Source organism: Scardinius erythrophthalmus, assembly GCF_964197995.2.
Source record: "Scardinius erythrophthalmus genome assembly, chromosome: 8".
Taxonomy (NCBI): Eukaryota; Metazoa; Chordata; class Actinopteri; order Cypriniformes; family Leuciscidae; genus Scardinius; species Scardinius erythrophthalmus.
Window position 1 is genome coordinate 13,266,768 of NC_138228.1, and position 16,175 is coordinate 13,282,942.

Sequence of the window (16,175 nt, forward strand, 5' to 3'; positions counted from 1 at the left end):
ATTGGCTTATAGTTGTTTTTTCAACTTTAATTCAGATTTGACCTGCCAACGTTTTAAATATGAAACTCCAAAACAGGAATAAATAAATCCATAAACAACATTGCTGGAAAAATATGGCATACATGGCAAAACATTACTGATTTTATTAATGTTAGACTGCCAGATTCATCACAACTTTATATTTGTTAGCCAGTTAGAAAATCCAGGCTATTACCTTGCTGACAAGTGTTGATGGTTGAAAAGCAGCATTGGCAAAGTACATTTCACCGCAAAAATATTTTAAAGCAATTATCAAACAAACAAACGAACAAAAACCAAGCTCAAAATCAAGCTGAAGGGCCCTGCGACATTTTAAAGTGGATTTTATGAGTTTAAGTAGTCAGATTAGTAAGGAATGTATAATCCATATAAATTCAACTGGAACCAAGAATTTTCGCATTGCTTGTGTCCTATAGTGGTCTATCAGTAAAGTATATTTTCTGAGAAGTGCTACTGTACATAGATGTGTTGCATAACTTCTGCATTCCGTGGGGGGGTTGGGCTTTTCTGACATGTCTCCACCTCTCTCTTTTGTGTCTCCTGCATGAACAGATGTTCACATGCACACTTACAGTAAATAGATTTAGATTCCTGATCAAAAAAACAAGAAGAAGAGACAGTCATTTTCTGGAATGGCAAACATGGCCATAAAACACGTTTGGTATGCTTGAGGCACTTCATGCAATGTGCACGTCTGTGTTTATGGTATTTAGAAACCGGATAGCACATTGGGACAGCAGAGAAATTCCTCATGGGGTTCCAACCTGAAGAGTCGGTTCACACAGTAGTAACCTTTTTTTAACACAGTTTTTTGACAGTATCTCCAAACTGTACGTTGCAAGTAGTTCAACCATAAACGTCTCGAGAGTCGAGACCTCAATTCAATTCCGTCACGCGCTATAGCTGTTTAAATTGCAGCATACAACCGTAGTGATGGGTAGTCTGAATCATTTCCGCGAGTCGATTCTTTTGATAAATTTGTCAATCTATCGGTTCCAAAAAAATGATTTAGTGGACCTTTTACGTCATCGTTGCTGTTTATTTTAAATTAAGTTTTAGCTGTAATTTACTATTTGTAATAGTTTAATTGTAGCTACGTGTCCCAGTCAAGTTCGTCACATAAAATGTAGCCTAAATTAGAAGAACCCAAACTAGGCTGATTTGAATTTACAATACGGCCTTTTAAAATTAATTCATCATCAGGTGTAAAGTTATGTAAAAGTTATTTAAAACAATATGATCCACATGCAAGCTGATAAAAAGCGGTCAAGAGTTGTAAACAAACAGTCACTTTTATTTAAGCTATTTTATCTGCCAATTAAAGTAACTTTTCGCCTTACCAGTGCGTTCTATAATCTCACTCATTGGTTCTCGAGCCATTATGAATAGGTTAGGTTATCCGGATTACGAAAGAATTTCAAATCGAGAACCGCATTTACCGAATTAGTTCGAATCGTGAACAAAATCCGTTTAAACGATTCATCGAAAAAGATCCGACTCAAAAAAAAAAACGATTCGAAAACGATCACGAAGGAGGATATGGACAAACCACTCAGGGATATGCTCGTTTATATACTGTCTATGGATATGCTGCGTGTACAACTTATCTGCATGCTTTGTCTTGTTCAATAAAGTGAACCTGATGAATCAGAGTGAACATTAATGCAGTAACGCGTTTTAAGAACTCTCAGATCAGCAATTTCAGGCATTCACCGCGAAGCTTTAAGCACTAAGTTACTCAAAACTCTGCATATTCAGCAGGTTTCGCTTTACTGTAACAGCTTGATTAACAGAAAGAAGTTGCAAAGAAAAAAAACCGTAGTAAGTTCAAGCATACCTTATTTCGGGCGAAGACTTGTTTGACAACTTAGCCTTATAATAGCAGCTGCACACTCATGAGCATATGCTGTCTCATCTAGCCATCATCTAGTCTAAATCAGGCTGATGCAGTTTGGAGATGTGGGCTTGGCCGCGCGCAGCTTTCATCGGTTTAATGTTACAGAGGAAGAGGGAAAAGTAAATAAACAGGGAGAACACCACTAGATCTTATCAAACCAAATATGGCGCTACCATTGTACTAATTTTTACAGTAAAGTTTAACGTCACAACAACAACAAAACATCGACCGTTAGGCTATCCTTTACACTGAACAAATATGACAAATAAACAACTTGCCCACAACATCTTTTTAAAAATAAATTATCGTCCAATCTATATTTTGTTTTGCCAATTTGAACCTATAATCTTGTTAAGTGTGACTTTAAAACTACTTAAAGGCCAAAATATCTCTATCAACTAACAAAGACTTTGGTATCTCTGCCTCTCCTACACCTAATAAATAAATGAACAAAACAACCATTTTTGTCATTAAGCAACAAAATCAGCTGAATCATTTAACTATTTTCTGGCATATCCTGCTGTAATTTGTCGCTGGTTTTAATAGATGAAATGGCAGCATCTTTTGGATGAGCAGCACTGCCCTGCTGCTGCGCGTCTGTCTGTCTGATCACGCCAGAAGCAGATTTGCGTGCCTGCAGCTGAGGTAATCTCTCACCGAGAGGTCTCTAAAATCTCGCGATATTTGTCAGGAGTCCGTGATTCGGCTAACAGCTGATTTTTAGAAAGCAAAGAGCTGGGAGGATACACAATTTTAAGAAGAATAAACACATTTTGCAGTTGTACAAATCTATTTATTATTAAAAAAAATGGCCGAAACAGACCCGAAATCGGTTCAGGATCTCACAGCAGTGGTAGGTTTGAAAATGGACGAAATTGTTGTGGTTTGCGAAGCTAGGCTAATGCTAGGCCATGTTTATCTGTTCTACTTAAGATTATTTTGATGCGATATAAACTTCGTTTAACGTTTCGAATTAGATATTTTTCGGATAATATTATTGTTGTGTTTTAAAGAAGCAGATTTATTTGCTATCATGTTTTATTTGAACATATTTACATATCTTTGTGCATTTATAAACGCTAGATTAAATGAATGTTTTTCCTAACAGGTGCAGACACTGCTGCAGCAGATGCAGGACAAGTTCCAGACAATGTCAGACCAGATCATCGGGAGAAATATCCTTTTATTTTTATTTTTATAGAGCTATAGAGTTTTTCCAAGTAGGCACCAGTAACGTTAGTCTCCGATATACTGTACCTCAAATTTTAAGATCACAGCAAGCTATTTAGAGGTGTTTAAGTAAGGTTACTTCATATTTAGCTATGCTTTATTATGTAAATAGTATTGGAAGCCCATTTCCGCCACATAAGAAAAGGAAAAGCAAGCTTTTGTAAATCATAATGACGTAAGTCGAAATTTTACCATACTAAGTCATAATTGAGATGCAGTTTAAATTACGTCATAATGAATCGAAATGGTGACTTACAAAGTTATGATTAAAATTCACTTTGAATGTCATATTTTAAATTTGGGCACACTTAAGATTAGGCTCCAATTCTCATTATTTACTGACTATTAACTACGACTTTTGCCTCAATAAACTCCTAGTTACGGCTTATTAATAGTTAGTAAGGTAGTTGCTAAGTTTAGGTATTGAGTAGGGTAAAGGGATGTAGAACATAGTCATGCAGAATAATGCATTAATGTTATTTATAAGTACTAATAAACAGGCAATATCCTAGTAATATGCATGCTAATAACTAACTAGTTGACAGTAAGAATTTGACCCTAAAGTGTTACCTCTAATTTTACTCTTAATGACTTGCATAATTTTTTTCATCTTATAAATAACACTTAATATGTCTTATGACTTTAAATGTCATAATGAAGATTTACAAAAGCATGAATTGAATTGGGTCTCTGTCATTAATCATAGATATATTGTAGAATTCAAATAAAAGTTTTAAAATAAAAATGCAGCTATATTCAAATAATGTGTCACTAATTAAACTAGTATATGTTCAGCTATTTGTCCGCCTCTTGCGTGTCTGCATCTCAAAGAGATTGCAGAATTCGCGCGACAAATGAGAATATGTTTCATAAACAAAGCTCACAGTTTTCTGCATCCCTCCCTCCGCTACCCCGTTCCTCACTCTCGGCTGGGGATATACAGGGGAGACCTCTGAGTTTGGGCTAAATTCCAAGCTCGGAGCCCTCGATCCCCTTAGACAGCACGCCAAATACGCTTATTATATTTTTTTACTTTATTCGATCACTTTGTAAGTGTGAACTCGTGCAAATTGCCACTGGTAGTCAGGCGTTATTTATTTATTTAATAAAAAAATATTTTTGGTGTTTAATCATAGATTAAAATCTCTAAGTATTTTTTTATTGCATTTATGAAAAAAAGTTCAACAGCCATTAGGATTGTTTGTGATTTTGTCTTAGTGACTTAGGAGTCCTCTTGACTAGTAACGCGCCATAGATTTAGAGGCTACTTTTAACGCTAAAATGCTTTGTGAAATACTCTAAAATTAGGACTGACATGCCCATTATTTTTAAGAGTTTCTCCTAAATCTGCAATTAAGGAGCTACTTTTAGTCTTACAATGTTTTGTGAATACGGCCCCAGGTGTATAAATGTGAGGCAGGTCAAACTGTCAATATTGGAGAGATTAATCCAGGTCTTTAACCATTAAAATTGCCACAACCACCATTATTGAACAGGACGGTTGAGCATCTTATGCAAATCTCTGCTGAAAGCTCCACATTTTCACAGAACCAGAATTTACCGCATTTACGACAACCACATCATCAAAATCCTAATCGCCTAAACTCTACAAAAATACAAATGCATGATTGTTTTAATTCAGTAATATTAGATTGGAAGTTTAGAATACACACTTTTGTTTACAAATCAAAATCATTAAGCCTCTCAATTAACACTCAGATGGTCTTCGTTTCGGAGTCACATCCTGGGCCTTCCCGGTCAGAAGTGACCGGAGGCCTAAAAATTAAACTTCCTCCATCCCAGTAAAACCAATGCAATTTATTTTTGTTCTATAATATTTATTCTTTTTAATTTTGTATTTTGAGATAATTTGATTGAATTTATTAATATTTATGCAATATTTATGGTCTATTTTTGCCATTGAAAATAATGTAAAAATTTATATAAATATATGTATTTAAAAAAAAAAAAATTATACAGTATTTTAGTTTAATATAGAGTCTAGGCCTTCAAAAAAAAATGTTTGAAGCAGATTAGCACCATCTGGTGAGAGTATGGAGAGAAAGCGTAGGAGCATGGTGTAACCACTAGATGGCATCTACAGTTCTCTATGGAGAGGCAATTCCCCAGCTGTTTATGGAAACATTTACTTTTTTTTTTGTACAGAATTTGTAACAAAAAATGCAATTCATTCAATTATAACACTTTTTGTAAAATAATATTACATTTTTTTTTTTTATTTCCCATTCATTTTCTATGGGGGTCATTTTTGGCCGAAGACCACAAGTGTGACAATTTTTTTTACGACCACTTAGCATGCTCGAATCATGACCTAAATTTTTTTGTGTGTGCACATACCTAATGCCATATAAGTCACCAAGTTTCGTAACATTCCAATGAAGCTGTGATTTTTAAAAATTCAAAACAGATTTTTTGTAATCAAAATTTATTGGTGTTTATGTGTATAAAAGTGTGTGTGTATGTGTGTGTCTTTTTTGTACTCTTGATGTTGTAGAGTGTCACCCCTTTACAGCGGTGTACTTTTTTTTAGGATTGAGGCCGATTTGTAGATTGTACACACAAAAATTCTGAGAATTTTTTTTTTGTAAATTTCCCATTCATTTCCTATGGGTCGGTCATTTTTGACCGAAGACCAAAATCGTCACTATTTTTTTTACGACCACTTAGCATGCTCGGATCATGACCTCAATTTTTTTTTGTATTCACATACCTAATGCCATAAAAGTCCCCAAGTTTCATAACATTCCGATGAAGCTGTGATTTTTAGAAATTCAAAACAGAAAATTTATCGGTCAGAAATGACCGAGGACCGTCTGAGGGTTAATATGTGGGTTATCACCTGTACTAGTTCCCATCTTCCTTAACAAGATTCACTTGATGAAATGAGCACCCGCATCGATGATCTAGAGAAGAACATAGCAGACCTGATGACTCAGGCAGGAGTGGAAGAGAATGAAGGAGAAAACAAGGTCAAAGAGGGAGGAGAGGCCTCCTAGTAGAGGTAGTTTAATTTGATTTCTATTGTTTAAAAGTACTTTAGGTTTGATTTCGATGGCATTTAATTCTGGCATACTGTAGTAAAATGCACTTATCTTTCACAGGATGCTGAGAAGACACTATACACACTATTCAGGAGCAGCAAGATTTTCTCTATGGTGACTAACATTTTGGTTTGATGTGATGCTTTTTTAAAAAAATATTTAGCAGGAATTCAAGTCAGTCTTAATGCTGTGACTATATGCTACCCTTTTTCCTTTATGGACTGCAAATGACTTTTTAAACATGACATCCAACTGTAGAAACGAACCCTGCATTACTGTAATAACAGCACTAGCCCAAGTGCCAACCTAACACCATTCCTGTTCAAATAAATTTGTTGTTGAATTAAAGTTGTTTCTTAAAACCTGTGCCCTCATCTCTCTATGTTTGTAGATTTATTAAACCATTCACTATTTTACCTCCATTTATTTGCTGGCAGGGGCAAGTTAAACATGTCAAAGAAACATATCTTGACATGCAAATGACAAAATGAAAGTGTATGCCTCAAATACACTAACAGGGTGAATTCTTGGAAATGTAAAATTACTACCGGTATATGACTGTTATAATTGGTCAATATATAAGCTGGGTAAGTTGATGATTAATGCCTTAACACCTTAGAAATTATAAAGTCAAGTCACACCATTATCAAAGACTTAAGTTTTTTTTTTTTTTTCATGAAATATCTCATTTTAAATCAGAGAAAAGAGTTGTAGTGATGTATATTGGTGAATTACACTGGATCTAAACAGATCAGTCTCAAAAATCTGTCAAGAACATGTCTGCATTTTGCCCCAAGATAAATAAAAATTTAATATTTTAACCCAAAAAAAAAAACTAATTCAATAATAGTTTAGATTAAATTGAAAAGTATTCATACAGCATGCCAGTATATGTCACATAGAATTTAATGAATGGTGTTTTTAATAATAATAAAAGAAGAAAATCTATTAAAATTAATTCTTTCATTACTGTATTATTTTTCACATCATTATAATTAGAATAATTATGATAATGCCACACTGCAACAACAACAAAAAATCCTTATTGTCAAAAAAAACTTGTATTTTAATTTCTTTCTGATTTTGAGGTGAAATGTAAAACATGTCTCCCAAAAAAACGTTTGTGGTCATTTGCATTAAAAACAGGACTTAAAAGGTTTCCCTACAAGGAATGAACATTTATTGAACTCTTAAAATAATTTAGAACAGCTGAATTTGATTAAACAATATATGTATATATATATATATAAAAAACAAAATAAAAATTGCCAACAATATCACCAAAGAACATGGCTGCACAATTCAGTTAACAGTTTCGATTACAATATATGTTTGCATAAAACACTGTGTTGAATTGAAAAATGAACAAATCCCACTCAGAACACAAAGTCATGTTCAGTCATGTCGACAGCCCAGGCAAACTTATCCCTTAGGGTTTTGTTGTAAATTTTATCCAGTGTCACCTCCATGTTCTTACACCTAGAAGCAAAAAACAAAATAAAACACTGCAATAATAATTTTGATATAATATATAACAAAACTATCAGTATAGTGTGTTTGAGTGTGACATCATCACCAGGCCACGGTGATGCGTGGATCCAGGTAGTTGAGTTTGGAGGTGCCCAGGGCGATCTGTTTGTTCTCCTCTCGGTCTGTAGCCTGAACCTCCATCTTCAGCAGCTGTTCCTCACACCTCTGCACAGCTTTCTTCTTCTTCTCCACCACACTGAACACAAACACAGCATACCATACTAATGTATATAAACCATTCCAAAGGCTGGAAGAGCAAATAAACGCCGCTTTTCTGGAATGAGATACTGACATGAGCAGCTTGTTGTCTGAGCTCCCCTTGGCTTCTTTCTTGGCCTGCTTTAGCTCTTTCTTAGCCAAGTCCAGCTGCTCTTTCCTGCTGTCAATCTGAAAGGAGCAAGAGAAGAGAGGAAAAACAAACCTAATAAAACAGCATCATATTTAAACATTTCTTTCATGTGTTTTAAATGTTTCTTCTTTTACTATTCAGTCTCATATCCCCAGTACCTTTGCCTGCAGGTTAGCCATAGATTGATCGAAGGTCTTTGGCGGCGCCCGCTGATGGTTACATAGAATTGCAACCGCACGGTTTGCCCTGTTGTAAGAGAGCAACTTCTCCGCCGCATTATCCTTCACTGTAATAAGAATGACACATTAACACACACATACAGAACGAGAGAGAGAGAGAGAATATATGTTGAGTTACAGATGCATTTAAATGTTAGATTCCTCCTTCAGCAATCATGTCACATACATTTGAACAAAATAACTCATTTAAAACAATTACTTATTAAAATTACTAGTACTAAGTACAATTTATCTACGTTACCTTAAAATAAAGTGTAACCCAAAATGATATAAAAAAAATGAAGATATCATATTTCACCCCTCCCAAAAAGAATTAATCTGTATAAATAAAATGGTTATTTTTATTACTGTAATCATCCTATTCAAATCAGTGCTATTTTAGTTTTATTAGTTTTATTATATTATTCTTATAATAGTTATTAACTTTTAGTAATTTTGTCATTTGCTTTTGTCAGTTGATTTATTAAGGTATAATTAATTTTATTTCTATTTCAGTTTTAGTTATATTTTTTATTAATTTTCATTTAATAATTTTAGTGCTTCAACTTTTACATTTCAGTTTATTGCCAAGGCAACATTTCTAATTTTCATTTACTTTTATTATTAGTTTTCAACTAATATTTATATTTTATTTAAAATTTATTTCAATAAACAGAAATATTTAAATAGTTTTAGTTAATGATAATAACCCTGATTTGAATACAATGATTTAAAATTATTTAACATAAGACAGTACATAGATAAAGTACTAATTTAAATAGAATAGCCTACATTTATTTTCCCCCATTAAAATAAGAATGTGATATTCACATTGTAGTAATAAATAATTGTAGTAAAAAAAAAAAAATTATAATTATAAATCAATTCTCAATAGCTATAAAACAAGGCTTCATTCGCTTCAATACAAATATTTTTGGGTTCAAATAATCACCTACACATTCATCAAAAAGCATTTTCTGAGGTTCATTATAATTAACATTTTCATTGTAATAGAATATTATTATAAGTATTTGAATGCTTCTAACGTGAAAGAAATACAGAGCTGAAAATGTTTCAAATGGATAATTCTAGGACTTTAAACAAGCTTCTCTGTATAAATGTGTAAATTACAAGCCAACATGCGGACCACTTACACGCAAAGCACATGGCACCTGATGGGCGAGACCCTGCCACACACTGAGCTGATTTAATTAGAGCTTGTAGCGGATGCAGAAAACAGATTCCCTCTCAGCGGCGCTCAGACACCTCAGCAATACACACACCACACCAACCCCAGCATTACACACACATCACATGCACAGACTGCAGCACTCGCTCTAGAGATACTCGGATAGTTACAATACCCACAAACAAACATAACAGTCTCATTAGCGCAAAAACACAACTCAGTAATTAATGATGAGAATCCTATTTACACAGCTAGCGGCAACACAGACTAGAACATGTCCGTCATCCAGCGATCTCTTCCATGTTAATAAACAGTCTTTGTTCTAACTATTTATGACTATGGCAAACAAAGAGAAACAGGTTGTTTTTCCATATAGTAATATAATATATATATATATATATATAAAAAAAAGTAATATAAAGTAATACTTTTTTTACAGTTGTATATATTGTCACTTGTTATATATATATATATATATATATATACACACACACACACACATATAAATGCATGCATGCATACATGCATTTATATATATAAATAATTTAATTTTATTTATATATATATATATATAATTTTTTTTAAATTATATATAAATGCATGTATGCATGCATGCATTTATATGTGTGTGTGTGTGTGTGTGTGTGTGTGTGTGTGTGTGTATATATATATATATATATATATATATATATATGTGTATGTAATATATACATACAAACATACATACACTATATACACTCACCTAAAGGATTATTAGGAACACATGTTCAATTTCTCATTAATGCAATTATCTAATCAACCAATCACATGGCAGTTGCTTCAATGCATTTAGTGGTGTGGTCCTGGTCAAGACAATCTCCTGAACTCCAAACTGAATGTCAGAATGGGAAAGAAAGGTGATTTAAGCAATTTTGAGCATGGCATTTTGAGCTTGGTTGGTGCCAGACGGGCCAGTCTGAGTATTTCACAATCTGCTCAGTTACTGGGATTTTCACGCACAACCATTTCTAGGGTTTACAAAGAATGGTGTGAAAAGGGAAAAACATCCAGTATGCGGCAGTCCTGTGGGCGCAAAAATGCCTTGTTGATGCTAGAGGTCAGAGGAGAATGGGCCGACTGATTCAAGCTGATAGAAGAGCAACTTTGACTGAAATAACCACTCGTTACAACCGAGGTATGCAGCAAAGCATTTTTGAAGCCACAACACGCACAACCTTGAGGCGGATGGGCTACAACAGCAGAAGACCCCACCGGGTACCACTCATCTCCACTACAAATAGGAAAAAGAGGCTACAATTTGCACAAGTTCACCAAAATTGGACAGTTGAAGACTGGAAAAATGTTGCCTGGTCTGATGAGTCTCGATTTCTGTTGAGACGTTCAGATGGTAGAGTCAGAATTTGGCGTAAACAGAATGAGAACATGGATCCATCATGCCTTGTTACCACTGTGCAGGCTGGTGGTGGTGGTGTAATGGTGTGGGTGATGTTTTCTTGGCACACTTTAGGCCCCTTAGTGCCAATTGGGCATCGTTTAAATGCCACGGCCTACCTGAGCATTGTTTCTGACCATGTCCATCCCTTTATGACCACCATGTACCCAACCTCTGATGGCTACTTCCAGCAGGATAATGCACCATGTCACAAAGCTCGAATCATTTCAAATTAGTTTCTTGAACATGACAATGAGTTCACTGTACTAAAATGGCCCCCACAGTCACCAGATCTCAACCTAATAGAGCATCTTTGGGATGTGGTGGAACGGGAGCTTCGTGCCATGGATGTGCATCCCACAAATCTCCATCAACTGCAAGATGCTATCCTATCAATATGGGCCAACATTTCTAAAGAATGCTTTCAGCACCTTGTTGAATCAATGCCACGTAGAATTAAGGCAGTTCTGAAGGCGAAAGGGGGTCAAACACAGTATTAGTATGGTGTTCCTAATAATCCTTTAGGGGAGTGTGTATATATATTAGGGATGAGCGAGTACAGCATTATCCGTATCTGTATCTGTATACCATATGAATTATCTGAAGAAGTGGGCGGGATTTAACACGGAAGTGGGTCGGGTTGTCTTGAAATGGGCGGGGCTTTAACCGGTATGTTATTTTAAGCATGCAATTGATATGGGTTGATCAGAAATTGTTATATTTATTGCTGATTAGAAAACTATTTACATGACAGCATCAGCATTGAGCTTCAGATCAATGGTTTTGATCACGATAACAAAGGAAATACAGAACAAGTTTTGCAACAATGAATACAACACATGTGGTTGCAATTATGAAGTAAAATGTAGGCTAATGAACAAGAGTTTTCATCTCAACTAGGGCTGGGTGATATGGACCAAAAGTCATATCCCGATATATTTAGGTTGAATTTCGATATACGATATATATATATATATCCCGATATTTTTTTATTTTTCATGTTTTATTTTTTGCAAAATTTGTTGACACACACACACACACACACACACACACACACACACACACACACACACACACACACACACACACACACACACACACACACACACACACACACACACACACACACACACACACACACACAAGTACTGTCCCTTTACTTAACATAAATTGTAAGAATATGACTAATAGTAAAGACTAGTACTAATAAACATTAGGCCTATGCTAAAGGTATTAAATAGCGGTCCCAAACTAGTTTTTGTTAATACAATGTTGGTATGAGCCACCACAGTCATTTAAAAATATAAAAAAATAAAGAAAAATAGTGGCATTTTGGGGTTAATATGGAAACGACAGTTACCATGGTGAATACACAATACTAACAAGAACTGTTAATGAAACATGGAAACTGCTCCTGGTGAATAGAATGAAAATCATACCTGCATTACTTTTATTTTGTGTAATTTACAACGTAACGGCGTTGCATGCTCGTAGTTTCTTTTGTCCTTTATATACAGTGAGGCGATACACAGTGCGCGCCGCCGCATTTGCGCGTGCAATTGAATGTGCGCTACGACTACAGTATAACGGCTGACAGGACAAGAAAGTCTGTTTTTCTGAGGTGAAAGACTTTATTTCATGTTATAACATAACATGCTCTAAACACACACGCAAAGTGGAAAAGGAGGGGTGGGGGCGCGGGGAGCAGTGCAGAGAGCTCCGGGTCAGCTTGGAGCAAGGATCACAGCGCAAATTTGAACTATATCGATATATGCGATATGGTCTAATTCCATATCACATTTAATATATTATATATATATATAAACTCATCCATCCTTTTTAACAGTTAGTTTTACAGTTAGTAATTTGGACGAGTTGTTATATTCTGTCCAAATCAGATTAGTGGTTCAAATAATTTGCACTAAACACTTATATACAGTATAGTAAGTATTCTGCAATATAGGGTTTTCCTGAACAAACATAAAAGCATTTAAAAACTTTCTAATCTGACTAAGTCTGACTGAATCCAGTTGTTTTATCAGTTTATAGCTTATACTTTGAGGTTTGGGCTCCATACATCTGATTTATGGGCAGTACCATAGGAAAAACTCAAACAAAACTCAATGTAAACATTTATTTTTAGTTAGCTACTGAAACTAAACTAAAAGTAACTGGGATAACTGACATTAAACTATTTTCATGACTAAATAAAATAATTCTAAAATAATTCAAATTGTTTTAAATACATGGTATATTACAAAACTTGAAACAAAGAACAAAAACTCTCCACAGCAATAGCACTAGACTGTGCTGAGAAATGGTTAACTAAATAAAAAAATTAAAACTAAAATAAAAACTAATTAAAAACTAATCAAAGTAAGCTAAACTTTGAAAATAGCAGAAATAAAAACAGAGCAATTAATTAATACAAATAGACATGTACTGTAAATAAATTAAAAAGACTACATGAAAAATTTGAAATAAAAACTGTATAATAATTAAGTTATACAAAAAATTAAAACTATAATAACCCTGAACAATCAGTGAGCTTGCAATGAACTCCAGACTCAAACACTGATGTGAAACTGCGGCCAGTCACGCTGCACGCTCGCAGACTAGAAACCTGGTTGATTATAATGTCACTCTCTTGAGTTTAGACACACTGTCATACTAACAATAACCATATGTTCCTGTGGACTCCCAGTTGTCAAAATGTACGTTTTGTTTTTCAACACTCTGACAGCAATCCATACTGGCATCATATTTGAGTGATCTTAGCAAATGTTTCTAATTCACATCCATACTGACGGCATGGCTAAACATCTGGAAATTGTACAAGTTGTCTTGAAGCTGAATATTCACTTGAAGTTTGACTGATAGAATGCTAGAAGGAAAGGGGAGAGAGAAAGAGAGGCAAAAAAACAAAGCACTCACTGTTGCTGAGTTCTTTCAGCTGTTGCTGCAGGGTTATAGAGGCGTTGTATGTCCTAAAAACCTTTGCAGTCAATCCTGGCATTAGGGAACTCAGATGTTTATTCAGCACTTGAGTCTGTGTAGACAAAAACAAGATATTAAAAGGTAGTATTCAAACACAAAAGCAGAAAAATCTAAATATTTTACTAGCCACCTTCACTGCAAACCCCTAGATGGCGCTTTTGCCTTGATTGTCTAGAAATAAATATACTACACACACAAAAAAAGATGTCTAAAAGAGCAAGCTTCGTACCAACTTTAATGGATTTATGAGTGCAGGAGTATGGACTGTATGTTCCAGACATAAAGAAAACATATCCATTAAATCTGCAACTACATCTTAAAGATGAGTGTCTTAAAAAGGACTCGCAGACAAGCTCCACGACCAACAAGTGCATGCACACTTACATCAGACTCAAACGTCTAAATGGAAAAATCCTTTCTCACTTTTCTTTTAAAACTGAAAGTACAAATATTCACTTCAGAAACTGTGGTTTTGTGTGACCCAGGGGAAGGTGTCACACACATCTGTATTCTAAATGAAGCTAGATGTGATATCTTTAAAGATACTAAATGCTAATGATACCGGTTGTGTGCTAGCATGTCAACCACGGCTAATGTTCAGCACGTGCTGCCGTCTGATGACACGCCCATGGCAAGGCGCTTGAAGCATGTTGAATATGTCGGTCTGTTCACCAAGGAACACTGTGACATTTGGGTCAGGACACCCTATGGCAAGCCGTTTTGACTTTCAATCATTAGCAGGATATGAATTTGTGATATCAAAAATTAAAATTTTCTAGGGATGCGCCATATTGGCCACCATATCAGTATATCAGCCCAATAAGAAAATTTGGCTGATATATTAAAGCCAATAAATAATGGATAATGTCCTTCAGCAGAAACACTTCAGATGCACACTGCTGACCATGATGGTTTTGAATTACTTGAAATATGATTGGAATCATTTCAAAAAAGGAAAATATAGTTCAGTGCAACATGTGAAGCGCAAGTCTGTGATACAGGCTAAGGCTACATACAATTATAATGAGAACATCATTATAATTGTATTTGGGGCATAGATTTAATGGTGAGACTTTTGTTTGTGTAATCAGGCTTTGTATAAAAAGTATATAAAAATTTGGATTTAGATTTATTAGCGAATATATCGGTTATCGGCTTTCAAATATAAAGAATTATCGGTTATCAGCATCGATTAAAATGTTCGTATCGGTGCATCCCTACAATTTTCACTAGTTAAAATGCTACTTCATGATATCAGAAATTGGATTTTTACAAGTAACAATGGTAATTTATGATATCAGGAATTACATTTCCACTTGTAAAAATGTGAAATTTTGATATCTGCAATTGTATTTCTACTAGTTAAATGTCACTATTGGTTGCCATTCAAATTCAACTGTTGATATCAAGAACATATTTCTTACTAGTTGAAATTCAAATTTCACATATCAGAAAATCATAATTTTTGATTTCAATAATTACTTTGTAACTAGTAAAAATATAAATTCCTGATAAAGAAAATCAAGAATTAACATTATAACACATTTGTTTTGTCACATTGAATTGAATTAACTATTGAAAATGTAATTGTTGAGATCACAAATTCATATCCTGCGAATGATTAAAAGTCTAAACGACTTGCCATAGACACCCAGTGACTCAAAGGAACTCAGGTAAAGGTTTATGTGTGTGTGTGTGTGTGTGTGTGTGTGTGTGTGTGTTTGTGTGAGTGTTTGTTTACCCAATCTATACTTCTAGGAACACAACTGCTGCACAATGTCCTCCAATCTTAGCTAAACCTGACAAAGTACTTTTTGGGACATTGGCAAAAAGGCCAAAAATATTGCAAAAAAAGACACTATGTATATATACAAACAGTGAGATACAAAGCAATAATAGAGAGAGATACAGAAATTACAGACTCAAGCCTTTGGCCATGTCTCAAACGAAACGAAAAACAAAACAAAACATCCCATGTTATAGTATATTTTCTTCCGTTTTATGGTACGCTGGGGGAAAAAATCTTAAGCGGCTCTCCTATGCAAGCCCCTCTCATTAAAAGTTACAATTTATGTAGCTAGAAAAACGAGTCTGAGTGTATGTAATATATATAAACTGGTGATGGTTCAGCCAAGTTCAAGACTTTTTTTAGCAGCATATATAAACACACACACAAGATTAAAAGCACAGCTGCATGTAATAAGATTTGCAGCACTTTGTGGAAGAGGGCCA

At 34.6% G+C, this 16,175-nt stretch overlaps 3 protein-coding genes across 6 annotated transcripts in view; 1 reads left to right on the top strand and 2 right to left on the bottom strand.

Moving 5' to 3' along the window:
* LOC308695145 (solute carrier family 66 member 2) overlaps positions 1-2,558 on the bottom strand; it is a 63,815-nt gene extending 61,257 nt beyond the window's left edge. Inside the window, exon 1 of one of the 3 annotated variants that reach the window (XM_081373132.1) lies at positions 1,877-2,558. The gene's annotated coding sequence lies outside the window, so the exon portion shown is untranslated. Of the gene's footprint in view, positions 1-214 lie in introns of all 3 variants that reach the window. The other 2 variants (XM_081373133.1, XM_081373134.1) reach the window with 2 other exon arrangements.
* hsbp1b (heat shock factor binding protein 1b) lies at positions 2,527-6,594 on the top strand. The gene is made up of 4 exons (XM_081373136.1): positions 2,527-2,789; positions 3,045-3,111; positions 6,062-6,188; positions 6,289-6,594. Exons 1-3 carry the CDS (start codon positions 2,745-2,747, stop codon positions 6,181-6,183), a joined length of 234 nt encoding a protein of 77 aa, XP_081229262.1. The 5' UTR covers positions 2,527-2,744; the 3' UTR covers positions 6,184-6,188; positions 6,289-6,594.
* A 791-nt stretch (positions 6,595-7,385) lies between these two features.
* The window catches only part of LOC308694978 (DNA topoisomerase I, mitochondrial), a 36,057-nt gene continuing 27,267 nt past the window's right edge, over positions 7,386-16,175 (bottom strand). For both annotated transcript variants that reach the window (XM_081372852.1, XM_081372853.1), the window contains 5 exons: positions 13,881-13,995; positions 8,266-8,393; positions 8,051-8,145; positions 7,805-7,954; positions 7,386-7,707 (listed from right to left, as the gene is read on the bottom strand). In XM_081372852.1, the coding sequence (XP_081228978.1) occupies positions 7,605-7,707; positions 7,805-7,954; positions 8,051-8,145; positions 8,266-8,393; positions 13,881-13,995 (591 nt within the window). In that variant the 3' untranslated portion in view covers positions 7,386-7,604. The remainder of the gene's footprint in view (positions 7,708-7,804; positions 7,955-8,050; positions 8,146-8,265; positions 8,394-13,880; positions 13,996-16,175) is intronic.

Bases quoted from the DNA above. Each gene is read 5' to 3' on its own strand.
- hsbp1b (XM_081373136.1), top strand. From the start codon at position 2,745: ATGGCCGAAACAGACCCGAAATCGGTTCAGGATCTCACAGCAGTG. The intron at 2,790-3,044 runs GTAGGTTTGAAA...TTTTCCTAACAG, and splicing joins TTCAGGATCTCACAGCAGTG to GTGCAGACACTGCTGCAGCA. The intron at 3,112-6,061 runs ATATCCTTTTAT...AACAAGATTCAC, and splicing joins AGACCAGATCATCGGGAGAA to TTGATGAAATGAGCACCCGC.